General features: G+C 52.1%; 1 protein-coding gene across 1 annotated transcript; it reads left to right on the forward strand.

Annotated features, from left to right (window-relative positions):
* The first annotated feature begins 2349 nt into the window (after window positions 1–2349).
* On the forward strand, window positions 2350–18908 carry Tekt5 (tektin 5). Its single transcript, XM_090324750.1, has 7 exons — window positions 2350–3094; window positions 4370–4453; window positions 5149–5219; window positions 10538–10681; window positions 11968–12190; window positions 18014–18168; window positions 18507–18908. Exons 1-7 carry the CDS (start codon window positions 2528–2530, stop codon window positions 18820–18822), a joined length of 1560 nt encoding a protein of 519 aa, XP_090180876.1. The 5' UTR covers window positions 2350–2527; the 3' UTR covers window positions 18823–18908.
* The last annotated feature ends 252 nt before the right edge of the window (window positions 18909–19160 follow it).

The raw sequence follows: 19160 nt of genomic DNA on the forward strand, positions 1-19160 counted from the left end.
TAGGAATGGAATTTTTTCTAGCCTGCAAAAATAACTTGTTTCCTCTTAGTGGGTTGATCTTTCCTCTAACTTCTTGAACATACAGAATGCAGTTCTAAAAACTTTCTAAATGTGCTTATCTACTAAACCTCTTACCACCAAATACTGTTTGTGTTTTCCGGCTGACATTGTGAAATTTACCTTGTTGAGTAGTAACGCTGTTTTCCTGTGTCTTTGTTTTGGCGATAATGGGGTTTAAACAGGCATGAACCACCATGCCCTGCCAAGTGCTGAGAATTTTAGAAATAGTCTTGGTCCTTCTTCTAGGACAAAACAAATTTACCAGAAACATTTTCATATTTTTAGGGCTTGCATTTCAAAAAGCGTTGCTAGATGAGACCCAAGTGGTATGAGCCTGGAACTGATTCTGCCCTCATCCTGAGAGCTTCTGAGGCAAACTCCCGAGGTGCATGAATGGTGAAATTTTCCACAGTGGTGGGCGGGCAGAATCGGAGTTATTCCCAGCCTTCTGTGAGCTCTGGAGTCTGTCCTCTGTAGTCATCTAGTTTGCTCCCAGGCCTGCATGTTGCTCCTGTGCAAAAGACAAGGAGGGTTAGGGAGGTAGGGGGTGGAAGGGAGGGAGGGAGGGAGGCAGGCAGAGACGGAGGCAGGCAGAGACGGAGGCAGGCAGAGACGGAGGCAGGCAGAGACGGAGGCAGGCAGAGACGTGTGTGCTATCCACATCTCCGGGGTTCTATGTGTGGCTGCTATTGCCTAAACTCAGTAGAAGAGTTCATATATTAATTGATCTCCAAACATAGGCTGCCTGTATCACTGCTGAGCACACACATGGATTCTTGTATAGATTACACAGACCACAAATATATAAATGTGTGTGTGTGTGTGTGTGTGTGTGTGTGTGTGTATAAAATAGCTTATCAAAAAATATGTTATGGGGTTGGGGTGTGGTTCACAAAGCTAGCAGTGGGTTCTAAGTTTAATCCCCAATACCAATGTTGTGTGTGTGTGTTACTGGAGTTTGAACTCAGGGCCTCAAGCTTACCTAGCTTGAGCTTTACTACTCGAGCCACAGCACTAGCCAATTTCTTGTTTGTTTGTGCAGGGATGTGTCTAGTAGCCAAGTGCGCCCCTAGATGTCTACGAAATGGTGAGCCTGCTAGAGTACCCACGTCCAGGTGGAAGCTGCATGTTCTTTCAATGCTGTGCCTTCTGTGTAGTCTGCTCACGCATGCCCAGGGCACATGCGCAGAAAGGAGATTCATTTAACCTCACACAGCGTAAGGGAGTGAGCCTGGGCATCAAGACTACCCCACAGGGCTGTGTTAGTATGGCCATGGTAAGTCCTGGGCCCTGGAAGACAAGGACAGGGCACAAGGGGCTGTTATCCTGATGGTGATTACCACAGGTCTGCACGACTGAGCTGAGGAGGCTCAACCTGTCACCCTAGCTAGTTAGGAGGTTGAGATCTGAGGATCATGATTTGAAGCCAGCCTGGGCAAAAAAAAAAAAAAGTCCCTGTGAAATTCTTATCTTCAATTACCCACTCAAAACCTGGGAGTGACGCTCTGGCCTTGAGCACAAAGAGGCTCAGGGACAGTGCCTGAGTTAAGCCCCTGATTGACAGGAAAAAAAAGGAAGGAAGGAGGGAAGGATGAAAGGTAGGAAGAAGGAAAGAAAGAAAAGAAAGGAAAGGAACAGCAGTGGGAGTCCATTGTGCTGATGTTTGTAAGGCAGCATCTGAAATGCCCAGCCATAGGAACTCGCAGCTCTGCCTGTGGCTTTTTGGCTATTAATCAAAGATGAAGAGTTTCGTAGGCTTTCCTGACCAGACTGGCTTTAAACTGCAACCCTGAGATCTCAGCATCCTGAGTACCTGATATGGCAGGTGGTCCCGCCAGCTGTGCCTGGCTGAGGTTCATTCTTGCTATTGCAAACACCTCGCTGGGATTATTCCAAGGTATGGGTGGACAGGACTGTTGTGAAGCCATCTTGAGGACACAGAAAGAAGACAGTGAACTAACCAAATAGGCTCCACACAGCTTGCATTCACTGTGTCAAATGTGCACTCACTGGGCCAAGTTCCGTCTGGAGCGCGCAGACTTCTCTCATTGTTACAGAAGAACAGACATGGCACCATCTTCTGTGTTCCTACATCTGTGTGTTCACTCTGTGGATGGCTGGCTGGCTGGCTTTTTTTTAAGTTGTGCTGGGGATCAAACCTAGGGCCTTGGTCTGGGAGGTACCCAAATGGTGAGACCCTGAGCTCACCCCTGTTTGCACACATGAGGTGAGCACTCGGCCCCTTCACCTCCTTCCCTGGCCTGTGCTGGGTGGACTTGGCTTTGAACAACATGGCCTCAGCTAGCAAGTGAGCAAGACCCAGGCTGAGAGTCTCTCTCCCAGGCTTTATGACACCAGTGCTGAGTCACAGAAGCACAGCTGCCTTTAAAGTATGACATTTCTTCCTCACTAAGGATGCCTTTGCCCCTTGGGCAGAGTTTTGCCTGTGTGGGGCAGGTGGGGGACAATGGAATTTCTTGGAACCACGCAGACAGCCAGCTACTGCAGCCCAAAGAAATCATGTGGCCCGAGTGCCCTGGTCCCTGCCATGCAGGCTCCCATGATGCCAGAGTGCTGCCAGACCTATCACCTACCTGAGTACCGCTACCTCAACTCCTGGAGACCCAGCGTCCTCTACAAAATCTCCAACACCCAGATGTGTCCTGATGAGTCTCGCTACGGCCGGCGGCCCCCCACCACGCTGCCCTCGCTGCGCTCGGCGCTCTTCTGTCGCTACAGCACCCAGGATTGGGATCAGTCCACTGATCTGCAGATCCGTGGGGCTGAGGCCTCCCATCTCTGGGCCAACCGGCTGACTGGCGATACCCTGCGGCTCATGCAGGACAAGGACCAGCTGACACGCCAGATGCAGGAGGGGACTACACGGAACCTCAGCCAGAGGCTGTTGGACATTGGCTTCTGGAAGTCCGAGTTGTGTTATGAGCTGGACCGGCTTCTGACTGAGAACCGAAGCCTGGATAATATCAAGAGACGGCTGGAGTGTGCAGCCGACCAGGTGAACTGTCCGCTGCAGGTAAGGGAGCAGGGCCAGATGCAAGGGCTGGCTTGGAGGTCCATCTCCGGCCGCTCCGGGTATGCTTTAACTGGAGTGCACCTTGCAGGCTGGTTTCAGCTGCATCCTCCAATATGATTGATCTTTTTTTTTTTTTTGGCCAGTCTTAGGGCTTGAATTCAGGGACTGGACAATGCCACTGAGCTGCTTTTGCTTAAGGCTAGCACTCTCCTGCTTGAACCACAATGCCACTTCTGTCTTTTTCTGTGTATGTGGTAGCAAGGAATTGAACCCAGGGCTTTATGCATGCTAGGCAAGCATTTCTACCACTAAGCCACATTCCCAGCCCCAATGTGATTTTTTTAGGTATATGTAAAATCAGAGGCAATTCAGAATACTATCCATGAAATAGGAGTTCCCCAGACTGAACTGAATTTTGTTTTGTTGCTGCTGTTTTTTACTCCCTAGGTTTACATGAGACTTTAGGGGTTTTATTTAAACATTGTGAGGTCTAGCATAGTGGTTCATGCCTCTAAATCCCAGCTACTCAGGAGATGGAGCTAGGAGGATTTTGATCTGAGGACCAAAGTGAACAACTGAAACTTTGTGAAAAATAAACTAAAACCAAAAGGAGTAGAGCATGACTCAAGAGGGCCAGACCTTCCAATCCCAGAGAGAGGGGCGGGGGGGGGGGGGAGAACACATCCTTATTTATCCCTGTACATGTATGTACATGCACATAACATACAAAACATACCTAAACATTACATCCACAGTTGACTTACTGATGACCAGGACGCTGGCTTGGCTAGGACAGAGGTTTTGTATTTAAGACCAGGACACAGTAGCAGTGGCCCCATATGTCCATGTTGGTGGGTTCTTGTCTGCGCCAATACTTTGACTTCCTGCCAGCCTAGGACTGAGTATAGCACCTAATAAACCTTCCTGTGGAGTCCTGACACCAGGTCTGTCAGCTCTCAGCCGTAATCCTGGACCCATCAGGGCTGCTTTGGGCTGCCCTGTGCATAACTGTTCAGTGGTCGAGGAGTTGAGAGCAAGTAATGTGGCCACACATCTGACCCTGCCTGCCCTAGCGCATTCGCTGGCCCTGGCATACCGCAGCTCCCTGGAGGGCGCAGGAGAGAAGATGCCCACCGAAAGCCAAGTCATGAAGCCTCTAGGTTCCTTGCAGCCAGTTTTCTTCCAGAAGACATGGCAGCTAAGGCCAGAGGGCCACCCGTGCTGGGGTTTGCACACAGCTGCAGGGGGAAACGTGCTTCCCCGCTGCTCCTGCAGGTGGCGCTCGAGTGCCTGTACTTTCGAGAGAAGAGGATCGGAATTGACTTGGTCCACGACAACGTGGAGAAAAACCTTATCCGGGTAAGGGGCTCCCCCACTCACCCAGCTCAGGGCAGGGAAGGAGGGAGGGCCAGCTGGCTGGAAGGCTGAGAGCTGCTCCGGGGAATAGAAGTCACACGTGTCATCCTCATGAAAAGTTAGGACTTGGGGGGAGGCCTGGAGAGATGGAGTTACGGAGCTAGCATTTATCCAGCGCCTGCAGTACTCCATCCCTGTCCCCAGCATCACCCAGCCTCATGACACTGTGTTCCCCCCCACAAGGGAACACGTGGCCCATGGTTCATGCTAGATTTTCCTTGCATCTGGAAATGTATAAACAGTAAGTCAGGTGTGGCGGTGTACACTTGCACAGCGAGTGTGAGACCTTGTCTCAGAAGCCAAACAAAAGAAACCCAAAGCAGACGGGAAAATAAAAATGGAAAGGAATGGGAGAGAAGGAAGGGAAAGGGGAAAAGAAAAGGGCAAGGAAGGGAAAAAGGAAAAAAAGGGAAACAGGAGGGAAGCACAGAGAAGGGAAGGGAAGGGAGAAGGGCAAAAAACTTGGGTCCTCCACAGCTGACCTTGAGTGGTGTGACCCCGAGGTCACGTGGACGGAGGCACAATCCCCACGCTGGCATGTCACTGTGGAATGTGTGTGCTGTGCAAGTCTGGGCGCGAAGTTTCCACCTGTCAGTATCTGCTCTTTCTGCTAATTTTTTTTCTTTCTTCCATTCCAGGAAGTGGATTTGCTAAAATGTTGTCAAGATCGGATGCGAAATTTAGCTCAGAGAGTTAATGTCCAGATTCGGTAAGGGGGGGGGGTGTCTTCCCTTCTCCTCCCCCTGGGGTTTGTTGGGGAGGGGCTGTCAGGTTTGGGGGAGACAGCCCCCTTGTCTCTGGGTAGTTCTTTTTGGCCATTGGTATGCTGCTAAGTGTTGAATGCCCAGTCTCCAGGGAAGAAGAAGAAGAAGAAAGTCTCATCCCATAGGCCTGGCCCCATTGCTGTGGTATACATACTGCTGTTGGCTTACTTCATGTTTGCAGGAAGGCCCAGACAATAGGCAGTGTCTCACAGGCTCCCCCCTTCCCAGGCCAGCTCTGAAGCTGGGGATGGCAGCAGGTGGGTGGCATGGGGCGGCAAGGCGAGGGGCCAGGGCATTTGCAGAGGAAGCTGGTGGACGCCTGGAGCGGGGAGTCTTCAAAAGCAGTCTGCTTTGTTCTTGGGAGCTGACGTAACTGGTGTGGTGACACTCAGGGGGCCCCTCACATAATTAAAGGGGAGCCATGGGCTTTACAGTGCCCCAGCTCCCTGGAGTCAGCTCCTCACCTGGGCCTGGAGCCCAGCCCTGGCCTCTAACTCTCTCAGGGCAAGCCACCATGCTGGTTCTTCCTCTTTTTTTGCCTCTTGACACAAAGGCCCCAGTGGCCAGGGGCAGGCAGGTGACCTCGCCAGGGCTGCCCTTTCTGCTGCGTGGGGCACAGGAGCAGCAGGTGGGGGTGGGGGTGTCAGTTGACCCTTTACCTCTGGGAGCCTGGCATCCTGGCCAGAAACAGCAGTCACCTGCTCTGCCTGGAGCCCAGCTCGTCAGAGGAACCAGAACTGGACAAAAGGGAGTCACCCTGCTTACAGAAAAACTGCTGTCCAGGCAGAGAGGAGAGGGAAGAGGAGGAAGAAGGGGGGGGGAAGGAGAGGGAGAGGAGAAGCAACACAGGAAGACCAAGGGAGGGCCACCGTACCACTTGAGCCACAGCACCATTTCCCATTTCTTGCTGGTTAAGTGGAGGTAAGAGTCCTACAGACTTTTCTGCCTGGCTGGCTTTGAACTCAACCTTGACATCTCAGCCTGCTGAGTAGGTAGGCCTGAGCCACTGGCGCCCAACAGAAGTTATTGTTCTAAAATTTTGCGTATTTCTCTTAATGGATAAATAAAAGTAATGTATGTACTGCATGTGATAGACACGCGGTGGAGTCAGCAGATCCAACTAATTAGCATGCCTCCTATCTCATTTGTTGATCTTATTTTGCCTTCTGAGCACTTAAGCTCTCTAAGACTAGGATATATTGTTACTCACTATAGTTGCTACCTTTTTCTTTTCTTTTCTGGCCAGTCCTCGGGCTTGAACTTAGGGCCTGGGCACTGTCCTTGAGTTTTCTCAAAGCTAGCACTCTAACACTTGAGCCACAGCACCACTTAAGGCTTTCTTTGTGTATGTGGTCCCAATCGAATGAATGAAACGCAGGGGTTCATGAATGCTAGCCAAGCACTCTACCACTAGGCCAGACTCTGCCCCCCACATAGAACTCTTAAGTATTACCCAAAAGTTTGTATCTTTTGACCACTCCAACCCAAGTCCAGGCCCTAATAACCTTCCCAGCTTTTCTACAAATTAAGCTTTCTTAGGCTCCACGTATGAGCCTGGCACTTTAGTTTTTCTGTGCCTGACACTGTTAAACTTAACATGATGTTTCTTCCCTTTTAAAGGCCTTCCACATTTTCTTCATTTAATGTTTCAGTGGGTGCTTAGGATAATTCCATAATGTGGCCATTCTGGGTAACACTGCATGAACACAGGGGTATGGATGTCTCTTTGCCATCGTGATTTTTATTTCCTTTATCCAGTGGTGGGGTGTCTGGGTCAGGTGGTGGTTCTCGTCTTCATTCTTCTCGCTCTTTCATGCTGCTTTCCACAGTGGCTAACCCAGCTTTCCTTGCCGTCGTTAGGATCCGCCCTTTGTACCTGACTAGCCTTTATCTTCTTGATAACAGCATTATACAGGCATGAGGTGATGGCTCATTATGCTTCAGTGGGATGTGACGTGTGTGTATGTGTGTGGTATTTTTCTTCAAGCACCAGTTTGCCATTTGTATGTTTTCTTTTGAGAAAAGTTCCTCCAGACCCTTTGCCATTTTAAGTATTCTGTACTTTCATGCTGTTACGCTGTTCTATATAAGATTGCGATATGTTTTAGATAGTCACACCTTTCCAGGTAGATGCTTTAGGAATCTTTTTTTGGGGGGGGGGGGTTGGTTGTAGGATTTGAACTCTGGGCCTAGGTGCTGCCTCTGAACTCTTCAGCTCAAGGCTACCACATTACCCCTTTAGCCACAGTGCCACTTCTGGTGTTCTGAAGGTTAATTGGTGATAAGAGTCTCACAGACTTCCGTGCCTGGGCTGGCTCTGAACTATGATCTCAGCCTCCTGAGTAGCTAGGATTGCAGGCATGAGCCACTGCACCTGGCTTGCTTTATGAATCTTTTCTACCATTCTTTAGTTGTTGTTGGTTTTTTTTTTCCTTGTAATGGTGCAGAAACATTTTAGTTTGATAGAATCCATATTTTGCTCTTGTTGCCTATGTCGTTTGAGTCATTATTATTATTTTTAAATTACTCCTAGTCAAGTACCAGCAGCTCAGACTTATAATCCTAGACACTCTGCGATCTGGAAGATTGTGGGTTGAGTCCAGCCCAGGCAGACAAGGCTATGATACTCCATTTCCAAAATAACCAGCAAAAAGTGGGACAGGAGGCATGGATCAAATGGTAGAATACCAGTCAGGCAAGCATGCAAGGCCCTAAATTCAAACCCTAATCTTGCAAAGAATTTTTTTTTAATCAGTGCCAAATCATGCCATGGAGTTTCTTGTCACATTTCCCAGTAGGTTTACAGTGCCAGGTTGTTCAGCCTTTGATCCATGTGGAGGCAATTTTGTCCAATATGGCGGCCAGTGCCCAGGTGTCCACTTGTCTGGGGGACAGACTTCTCCATTGGGGATACCTTGGTTGGAAAAATGCAAGAGTTTCCTTCTGGGCTCTCTATTTTCTCCTTTCTTTAATGTTGTGTGTGTGTGTGTGTGTGTGATTTACTATTTATGGGAAGAGAGATTGGTTTTCCAGGTGTTGCTGTCGTATGATGTACGTGGTGCCCGGATGAGGAGAGGGCCAAATCCGGGAAGGGGGAAGATTTAAAGCTGACAGTGAACGAAAGCCCAGACATGAATTGGGGGAGCTGAACCCTGGAAGGGGAGCTGGAGAGAGAAGGATGGACACAGGAAGGCAGAGGGTGCTGGGATAGAGGCTGACAGATGGATGTGAGGAGAGGGGTTCAGACCTGGGGGGTTTGGGGGGATAGGGAGCAGGTGGGGACCACTCCTTCTGCAGGGAAGAGGCTGGTTTGGGACAGTCTCTGTTGAGTGCAGAGGATGCCTGTTCTGCCACAGGACGGCAGCTTAAGCTCTGTGTGTGTGGGGGGGAGAGGCTGGTGGGAGAACCTCAGATATCATTAGGTGAGTGGCTCATGGAACCCCCTGCCGACCTGTTTGAGTGGCACCCTGGCATTGTGCTATGCACTCCTGGTTTTCTGGGCCCACCTGCATCATCTGCACAGAGCTATGTCTTCATGGAGCAGAAATGGCTGTCCCAGACTGGGGAGGAGCCAAGCGTGGCCCTTGGCCCTGGCTGGGACTGCAACCCATGCCAAGAAGCGGAGCCCAGGCTGCTGCCTGCTTCCCCAGGCCTCACAGGCCTGGGCCAGGCAGCTGGAGCAGCTGGATTAGGAGCCCCCCATCCCCCAGCCTAGTGTACTTTCTAATGCCAGGACTTGCCTGCTTTCCACATCCTAGACCTCCTCTCATCCCAGCACGTTTGCCAGGACCGGGCCCAATCTCTCCAGGGTTCTGCCAGCTTGGAAGGCCCCAAGGCCACAAGATGGCTCTCCCCGCCCAGACACCACCTCCTACCTCCTACTTGCTCTGATAGGTGGGAATCTGGGCCAGGACTGAATCTCCCCACTCCTGCATTTCTGGGGTCCTTCCTCACCACCAGTGCACATGGTGGGGGATGGGCAGGGAGAGAGAAGATAAACAAGTGGAAGACTGAATCAGACAGGCTTTGGGAGAAGTCAGTCAGACACACAGAGATTAAGCAATGCTTCAGTCCCTGTTTGTGGGTCTTTGGCACAGACTAGTCTTTTTCAAGAAAACAGAGAAACAGAAAAGGTTCTGGCTGAGAAGTTCCTGGAGGCAGGAGAAGCTGGCTGGCTAGGCTTTACTGTCCACTTAACTACTTAGCTCTGAAGTGGGCTTCTATTAATACATAAGAGTTACTTTGAAGATAGAAATATGATTTTTTTCCCCTTTAGAATGCACTTAGGCTTTAAAGGTGATTTGAAAAGGAGGAGAATAATGACTTTGGTATTTGGCAAAAAGTATGCAAGTGGTTGTCAAAAAAAAAGTCTAGAGTTTAGCAAACAGTGGCGTGTCCATACTTTTCAACTAAGATCCCAGCCTAGGGATGTCCAAGCCCCAGCCTCACCCACTGTCTTCCCACTCAGACTCAGTGGTCACCTGGCATAGTCATTGACCCCGCCCACTCCCTGGCTCCATCCACTAACAGACCCCACCCACTCCCTGATTCCCCGGACTCTGTGCTCCTGTCCACTTTCTGACTCTTTCCACTCCCTGGCTGCTTCCAGTCCCTGAAAACCTGGATGTTTCTGGTTTCTCTGCTTTTGTACATATGGTGACTTCCGCTTGGAATTCTCATTCCCTTATGCCACTTTGGTCCCAGTGGTGGTACCATCTCAGGCATCTCATCAGGCAGGCCTGGCTCACTGCCCTCGCATCCTGAGGGAGTCATTTCCTCCTCCGTGTTACTTCTGTCCTTGTCATCCTTGCCCCGCTGTCCACCTTCATGAAGTCGCCCTCTGGATGTTATTACTTATGCTCCTTCCTTTGTACTCTGCAGCACCATTCTCCATGATTTGAGTGAAACCTAGACTTTATCCAAAGTATGATTTGGTATCTAAGTCCAGTCAGCCAAAGACAGCTGGGGGGCCAAGTCTGACCCACCAACTGTGCTTAGCTTCTGTTGTGTGGCTGAGCGGGGACAACGGAATCCACATGACATATAGGCCTGAGATTTGGGCTCCTTGACCTTATCCTGTGAATGTTTGCCTATCCCTGTTGGGGGTGGTAGCAGGGGGAGCTGTGGGCACAAAGAGAGAGAGGTTACGGTTGGCTTTGGGCCTGGCTCTGCACCCCACCCCTGCTGTGTAGCCTTGAGGGGTGGGGTGGATTGGAGCACTGGGTTGAGGCTTTGTCTGGGAACAAACTGTTCTCTTGGGCAGGGATAACCGAGACACTCAGCTGGCCCTGGAGAAGGACATCGAGGACAAGAGCTCGGCCGAGTGTATCGATGAGAAGTGCTACAACCTGAGGAGCACATCCGACGCCATCAGTTTCTACCATGGCTTGGAGAAATTGGATGACTCGTAAGTATCTAGTTCCCAGCCCCTGGCCCTGTGCAAGAGGCTGTCGTGTGCCAGTCAGGTCCGAAGCAGTGCCGTCTAATGGGGATTCTCCCTCATAAGCAGCGGCACCCAAACCTGGCCAATATGGAATTTGGACCAGATGGAATTTGCTGGAAGCCACAGGCTCAAGGGGGACATGAGAGAGGATGGCTCCGGTGGCCTGAGGGAGGCCATCACCTCATCAGCTGGGCTTTCAGAATGCCATCTTTCCATTGAGGAAGAGTCCAGAAAGAGAGAGCACATGATTGGCTTGGGGACAGGGTATGTGGGGGTGATCGTGAAGAGCTAGAACCAGAGGAGGAACAACCCAAACTCAGTAGCAAGGGCTGCGTGGCATGGGTGGTTAGCAAGAGGTGGTGCCTGCAGCTAGGCTGCCTGCCTTCAAATCCCAGCCTCTGTGACAACTGTGGGCAAGTGATGTCATCTTGTTGGCCTCCATTTCTCCTCAAGCCAGGCACCCGTGACCCCTACCTCTCACCCTAACTACTCAGGAGGCTGAAGACCATGGTTCGAAGCCAGCCCAGCCAGGAAAATCTGTGAGACTTTTAGCTCCACTAAATTACCCAGAAGTGGCACTGTGGCTCAAGTGGTAGAGTGCTAGACTTGAGTACAAAGAGGCTCCGGGGCAGTGCCCAGACCCTGAGTCCCTATGGAAGCTGGGTATGTAAAGAGCCAGTACACAGCCTGGTGTCTAAAAGCTGGCACTGACCGAGTGCCAGGTTTGTGGCCTTGGTTTCTCATCCCATGGTTCTGTTTGTGACCTGGGACACTGCAGGGCGTGCCACGCACCATGGTGGATCTTGTGCTTTCATACTACAGTTCAAAGTCAGGGAAAAGAGGGCTGGAGAGAGAGATACCCAGCATACAGCCAAGCGTGGGCTCTGTCTTGGCTCAGCCCGTCCCCCCCACATCTTTTTCTATCTCTTGCATGTAGAATTGTGCTTGGGATACAGAGGTATGCAGTATGGGTTCCTTGAAGGGAAAGAAGGAAGAACAGAGGGGAAGAGGACTGAGGGAAGGGAGTGTAGGAAGAGACAGGGAAAGAGAAATGCCAGTCTGTTTGTCTCAGCCCTAGGGTCACTTTCTAGGTCTGAAGCCTATGGTATTTCTGGCTGTGGCAACTTCTGTGGGAGCTCCTCCTCTCTCCAGCAAGGGGGAACTCCTCTGTTATGCACCCCACCTGCATAGGGAATCGGGAGGCTCCCTTTTCACGAACTGACACCTTCCTTGCCTTTGGCCTTTTGCAGGGTCTCGGTGCCAGAGACCTGGACCAAGTTCAGCAACAACAACATCAGACACTCTCAAAACATGCGGGCCAACTCCATCCGGCTGCGGGAGGAGGCTGAGCACCTGTTTGAGAGCCTGTCGGACCAGATGTGGAAGCAGTTCACCGACACCAACCTCGCGTTCAGCGCCCGCATCTCGGAAGAGACAGATGCGAAGAACAAACTGCAGACCCAGCTGGCGAAGGTCAGTGCTGCCGGGTCTCGGGCCTGCGCTGGGGCGTCGTCACGGTCAGGTCCGCCTGGCCCGGAGTCTATGGGCGGCAGGGTCCTGACTGGTTATCCCCACTGGAAATGCAACCTTTGACTTTCAAAGACTTTGACCGTAGTGCAGGTGGCTTGGCTGAATTGGAGACTTCCAGGATGTTCTGATCTGCCCACCGCTGCTTCCTGTTCCCATGGCAATGCGCCTCTAGGTTGCTCTCTTGTGGGGGCGCTCCTGGGATCCGCCGCTTGCATGGCCTTGATTCCCCTCTGTGCCACACAGATGCAGACTGCATCCTGGCTTTGGGAAGCCATGCTGGGTTCTGGGAGTAAAGGGAGAAAACTGTGGGTGCACGTTCCCTGCCCTCAGAAGTTTGTCTTCCGGGTGAGAAGGGAATCAGGGGCACTGTGAGTCTGTTTGCAAGCAGCAGCACAGCTTCTTGGGAGTTTGGGGGAGATGTAGTGTGTTGCTGAGGGCTAGGGAAGCCTGCGTCCATTGGCCAGGGTGTGTGGAAGGTAGAGTATATTATTATTATTCAATAATTGCAAGGGTGGGGCCAGGAGCTTGGCCTAGTGGTTAAAGTGCTTGCCTAGCATGCACGAAGACCCGGGTTCGATTCCTGGGTACCACATACACCTAAAAAAGCCGGAAGTGGTGCTGAGGCTCAAGTGGTAGACCTCTAGCCTTGAGAAAGCCCAAGGACAGTGCTCAGGCCCTGAGCTCAAGCCCAGGACTGGCAAAGTAATAATAATAATAATAATAATAATAATAATAATAATAATAATAATTGAAAGATGTGATGGTGGGGTGAATGACTGAGATGCCTCAGGGGACCCCTCCCACAGGGGAGGTGGGTGGGCAGGGTGATTCCTGCAAAGGCAGTTGGACAGGGAGGGAGGCAGGCAGAGGAGCAAGTGAGCCAAGAAAACTCAAGGCTCTACGTTCAAACCCCAGCACTGCTTCCATTCAATAAAAAATAAACATGGAAGCCAGGTGCTGGTGGTTTAAGCCTGTGATCCTAGCTACTCAGGAGGCTGAGATCTGAGGATGACAGTTCAAAGCCATCCCGGGCAGGAAAGTTTGTGAGACTCTTATCTCCAGTTCACCACCAGAAAACCAGAAGTAGTGCTGTGGCTCAAAGAAGTAGAGTGCTAGCCTTAAGCAGAAAAGCTCCAAGACAGCGCCCAGACCCTGCGTTCAAGCCCCATGAGTGACAGAAAGCAAATAAAAATAAAATAATTTTAAAAAATGGGAGCTTTTATGTGACCACAGAGGGATTATGCATCTCAACCTTGAAAGGCTCACCTAGATGGCGAAGTATTTTTTGGAGTTCTGTCCTTTGAGCAGCCATTTAGTATCTGCAAACAGAGTCCCTTTCCTAGGAGGCCTGGGCAGGAGGGCTGTGCAGGGCAGAGTCTGATGAGGTGACCCAGCCAGCGATCTGAGGCCCCCATGCTGTCTGCCCGCCTGCCCTTGTGTTTGGCCAAGGAGGTCTGGAATCCATTGTGCAGTGGGAAATGCTTTTGTGCTTTGCAAGCAGCCGGATCTCTTCCAGCGCTGGGGCCGGCAGCCAAGCTACTGTCGGCTGGCTTCTAAAACTGGCCGGGTGCTAGAAGTGCAGCCGTTGCCTGCCTGTCCTGCCCTGTGCTGCCCTGTGCATATGGGAATGCACTCAGATACCAGGAGGTTCGCAAGCAATAGAAGGTAAAAAATAAAAAGCTACTTCCCTCTGTTGGGAGCCAGTGGCCACACACCTGTCACCCTGGCTTTTCAGGGAGGCTGAGATGTGAGGATGGCAGTTCAAAGTCAATCTGGGCAGAAAAGTCCCCGAGACATTTATCTCCAATCTTCTACCAGAAGATTTCTTTAGAAAAAAAGGGATTCCATGCTATCTGGCCTCTTTCACTAGCTGGCATCTGTCCTGAGCCAGGCATCCGTCTCCCTGGAAATCCCTGGCTCCATGGAGTTTGGTGGGGGGGGGGGGGGGAGGAGGGAAATTGCAAGGCTGCAGAAAGCATCTAGCAGCCGAGAACTGGCTGGGACTGCTCAATGCATTCCCCCCTCCACATCCAAAACTCTCTTCCTGGCCTTGGATGCGGGCAGATAGTTTTCATGGGGTGGACGTCCTGCACACGTGAGGTGGATAATATCCTCCTCAGGCTGTAAATAGCAGTTTCCTAAAAAGAAGAAAAGAGCAGTTAGCCTTGGGCTAGGGGCACGACTCTAGTGCTAGAGAGCCTGCCTAGCAAGTGTGAGGCCCTGAGTTCAAATCCCAGTAACACCAAAGGTGAAGTCGGGGTAGGGGGAGAGTAGAGATGTTAGCATTCATCAGTGTACGCCATAGTTCCAAGACTTTTAGTTAGCTAACGGGCCTTTCCCTCCTATAAAGAAGGGCTGTCACCCCTCTTTAGCCCACCCTAGTCCTTTTTGCTTGTTGGTCCACATTTGTGTCCCGAGCTGGCCTTGGATGGTCTTGCTCTTTTGGTTTTTTGCTACTTGGGGGGGGGGTTATCACCCCATGGAGCAGTGCTGTATTATCTTCGTTGTGCATGGCGAGAAGGAGTCTCAGAAAGGGTCCACGTCTTGCCAAGGTGCACACAGCCTGTCCTGACTTCAGAAAGTGGGCAGGCAGAAATCTATCAAGCCCTCTTCCTGTCTCCCCATGGGCTCTACCGGGTCCTTCTGTCTGTCCCCCAAATGACAGCCAGGGACTAAGACAGATTCATCTTGACCAAGCCATTAGCCCACTAGGACTTCACCCTGATGCAGGTTTTGTGGGTCTGGACTGGGCATGCTTTGGGCAGCAGGCTCAGGAGGAGCCAGGGACGGGCCATGGCACTGATTTCTACCAGTGTTTGCACACTCCCAGGCGGGGGCTAAATTCCCAGCCTCTACCTGGTTTTGCAAATGCAGTGTTCACGGAGCACAGCCATGCTTGGGATCTTCCAGTGCCATGTCGAGTGAGGCTGTGGCACTCGGGGGGAGAGGTGTCCCCAGGACGGGGGCCTGGCTAGCAGTGTAAACTCCCGTGTTGGTCTGAGAGGAGTGCAGATCTCTCCAGCACCCCAGGACATGGCAGCTCACTCCCAGGCCCCGGGTGGATTGCAGGCCTACCCTCCCTGGATTCTCCACTCAGCCATCAGTTCCAGCGCCAGTATCTTCCCCAGCCCTCCTCAGAGACGCCTGCTGGCCCCACATGACAAGGACCTCTTCCATCCCAATTGGCACAGAACAATCCACCCATCACGTGTTCAGCCTTAATGCTGTGGGCCAGTCATTGTAATCACCTTAATTTTTCAAACCAAAGGAAAAGTGCCCTCCCAGTGTCCACGTCCAACATGAAGCTCAGAGAGGTGACAAGCATGCAAGGTCACACAGCAGGGAGAGCAGACGCTGGCCCTGAAGGCGCAGAATAGCCCGTGAGGAAACAGTCCAAGCACACGCCCCACCCCATTCCTGACCTCCAGTAGACAAGAAAATGTGGTATACAGACATAGCAGAGTATTATTCAGCCACGAAGAAGATGGAATTATGTCTGTGGTTGGAAAATGGACGGGACTGGGGATGATCATGTGAAGTGGCAGAAGCCAGTCTTTCAGGGACATGTACTGTATATGTTCTCCCCTCTGTGGGAGCAAGAACAAAGCCAGATCACAAACGTACATGGGGGGAGAGCAGTGGGGAGAGCTTTCTGGGAGGGGAAAGGAGAGAGATAGGGGATTGGGATCCAAGTGTGTGAATCACTTGGAATGTGGAATGTCAGAGTGACCCCCTTCCTTATTGTATACAGTTTAACAGAAGCTGGAAGGCACAGAGAAGGGAGGACCTGTGACATTTCCTTGAGATTCCTCTCGAGGTGCCAGAGATCAGAACAAATACAGCATTATAGATGGTGTAGAGTCCAACCGGGAGGCGTGCGGGGCTGGTTTAGAAGGCAGAGGCTTGGTCCTGAACTGAGGAGTTATTTACTTGAGTTCGGAAATCTACACATAGCATTTGGTGTTGCATAGTAATATAATTATCACCTGATTTCTCCTTGTCCCCTTTCTCTGCCTGGTGGTTCTTTACGGGGTCTTTCTAAAAATATACTTTCAATCCTGCTAAGTCCAAGAACTAGGATTTCAACAGGCAGAAGTCATTTTAATTTTTTTTTGTTTGTTTCTTCAAGAAACAAGAATCCATAAGCATCCATGCTGTCTGGCTCTCCTCATCCTTCTGATGATTTGAGTGTTGCAAGGGAATGCACTCAAGCCTCTTTACAGGGACGGGCAGACGTTCACAACAACATCGTAGAAAAAAAGAGAATAGAAGCTGGAGAATGGCTGCAAAGGGGCTCAGGGTGGTGGCCTGTCGGGCACATGAGCTCTTGTGCAAGGGTTGGGGTGTTCAGAGCCCCCCATCTGGGAGAGGGAGTGAGGTGAGCCTGCTCTGACCCCACCCTATTCCAGCTGAGTTCCCAGCCAGGGCAGGGCAGACTGGGCAAGCAAGGTGATTGGCCAGACCTTGGGCTGGGCCCCGCCCATAGGGTGACCCCCTGAGCCAATCCCCAGCTTCCCTGCCCAGCCTCCAGACTGTGCCAGGCTGAGCCTCTTTCTGCATCCAGAGGAAGAAATCCCCAGTATTCTGGAAAACCCACAGACAGGTCTGCTCAGGACATACAGCTGAATAAGGGGAACAAGTGTGGGAAAGGAGAAGGTGGGTGAGGGTGGGAAACTACCACTTTCCCTTCACCTCCCTCCCCTGCCCACTGCCCAGTCCCACGGCAGCCCCTTCCCTCACGTGCATTGTTACCTGGAGACAAGATTCCCCAAATTCACTCGCCACAAGACCGGCCTGACTGACTGGCTTTGCACCATGATCTTCAGATCTCAGCCTCTTGAGTAGCTAGGATGACAGGCGTGAGCCACTGCACCCATCTGGGGTTTTTGTCTCTTTGGCAAATAAGTAGAAAACCAACAGAAGAGAAATACAGAAAACACAACCGACTACTAAACCACAGTGGGAGCCTGGGGCCTGCGGAAGCCTCTGGAATCGGTAGCTGCTTGGGGGCTGCAGGAAGAGGTCTGGGTGCCAGACAATGGTGATGGCTCCAAGCTGGACTCCCCCTGGCCCCTGGCCAGTCGTGCTCAGCAGGTATGAAGAGGAACTGCCGAGGTCACGGTCTCCTCTTCCTCACCTGGGGTCAGGGAGTGTTTCTAGAGCCTTTCCTATAGAACTGGGAATGTGAGACCCCAGAGCAAATACTTGGTGAGTGATAGAGGCGTGGTGTGGGTCCGTGTGGGAATTCCAGGCCGAAGTGGGCCCTGGCGGGTGACAGAGAACCCACCCGTGAGCCCCACGTGTCCATGGGTGCTTCCAACAGGAGGTGAAGAACTTCTGAAAGTGCTTGCTCCTCCCTATCAAGCCAGGTACTTCATGGGCAGGGAGGGAAATGTGAACCTCAGGGCTGTCCAGCCGTCCTGTTGTCCTGTCCCCTGCTGTGTCCTCTGCTAAAACAGGTGCTTGGCATTAGATGCTCAGTGAGCATGCGTGAGCAGACCCTGGAGTCAGGAGTCTTTGGAGCCAGGTCTCCAGGAGGCTGGCCATGCCATGAGCAGAGGGACCAGGGGTACAAGGGTAGAGAAAAGTAGCCCGTCACTGCTTCATGCATGGGAACAGTCGTGGGTAGCCAGGCCCACATGCGGGGTCCCCACCCCGCAGGGATGAGGGGAACGTAAGGGCAGAGCGCACCCCAGCACCCTCCAGCCAGCAAGGGGAAGACACGGAGCGTCCTGGCGGGTGGTGACTGTCACGTGGTCTCCACAGACACTGCAGGAGATCTTCCAGACGGAAAACACCATCATGCTGCTGGAGAGAGCCATCATGGCCAAGGAGTGCCCGCTGAAGGTGGCCCAGACCAGGCTGGAGTGCCGGACCCGGCGCCCCAACATGGAGCTGTGTAGGGACATGGCGCAGTTTAAGTGAGTGACCCGGGGAAAGAGGGCAGTGTGTGCGTGTGTGTGATCCCTGGGGGGGGGTCCCAGGGATCCTTACCGACCCTTGAGTGTGGAAAACGGATTCCCCCTAATTAAGCCTCGTCGTTTACCCTCTCCCTAGATCTGGGGACCCAGCAGGGCCCATGTTAAGGCCTTGTTTAAGCTACTGAGAAACCAGCAGCGACCTCATCACCCTTGGTGACCCGCCCCTGTATCTGTCCATCCATCTCCCTGTCTGTCTGTCCAGGGCCCGCGGCCTGGCCCTCCCCCTGGCCCATCTGGGGGTCCGCTAGCTGAGGCTAAGGGCAACCTCTACTCCCCAGGCTCCTGAACGAGGTGTTTACCATCGACGACACCCTGCAGACGCTGCGGCTGAGGCTGCGGGAGGCCCAGGACACCATGCAGCTGCTGGCCATGACCAAGTCCCGGCTGGAGCACGAGCTGGCGATCAAGGCCAACACGCTGTGCATCGACAAGGACAAGTGCATGGGCATGCGGAAGACCTTCCCCAGCACGCCCCGCCTGGTGGGCTACACCTGCCCCTCCATCTGCTCCGGAGGAACCATGCTCCCCTGGGGCTCCAGCTCTGCCCCCTGTAACTGCCAGGGCCCCAGCACCTGCGCACCCCGGGTCTGCTGAACAGCTGGCCCCGAGCCCAGGTGCCACACTCACTGATTCCTCTGATTGCGAGAAAATATATAAAGAGCTAAAATAAGTGTGCCCATGCCAGGTCTCCCGAGCTCTCTCCTTGGGGTTGGCTGGCTTTGGGGGAGGCCCTGGGAGGCCTGAGGAATGGAACCAGCCTTTCTTTTCTTTTCTTTTCTTTTCTTTTCTTTTCTTTTCTTTTCTTTCTTTTCTTTCTTTCTTTCTTTTTCTTTCTTTCTTTCTTTCTTTCTCTCCTTCCTTCCCTCAATCAATCCTTCCTTTTATCTTTCCTCCCTCCTTCCCTTCTCTTCTTCCCTTCCCTCCCTCCCTCC

Source organism: Megascapheus bottae, chromosome 36 (genome assembly GCF_031878675.1).
Source record: "Megascapheus bottae isolate mThoBot1 chromosome 36, mThoBot2.hap1, whole genome shotgun sequence".
Lineage (NCBI taxonomy): Eukaryota > Metazoa > Chordata > Mammalia > Rodentia > Geomyidae > Megascapheus > Megascapheus bottae.

Bases quoted from the DNA above. Each gene is read 5' to 3' on its own strand.
- Tekt5 (XM_090324750.1), top strand. From the start codon at position 2,528: ATGGAATTTCTTGGAACCACGCAGACAGCCAGCTACTGCAGCCCAAAG. The intron at 3,095-4,369 runs GTAAGGGAGCAG...CTGCTCCTGCAG, and splicing joins AGGTGAACTGTCCGCTGCAG to GTGGCGCTCGAGTGCCTGTA. The intron at 12,191-18,013 runs GTCAGTGCTGCC...TGGTCTCCACAG, and splicing joins TGCAGACCCAGCTGGCGAAG to ACACTGCAGGAGATCTTCCA.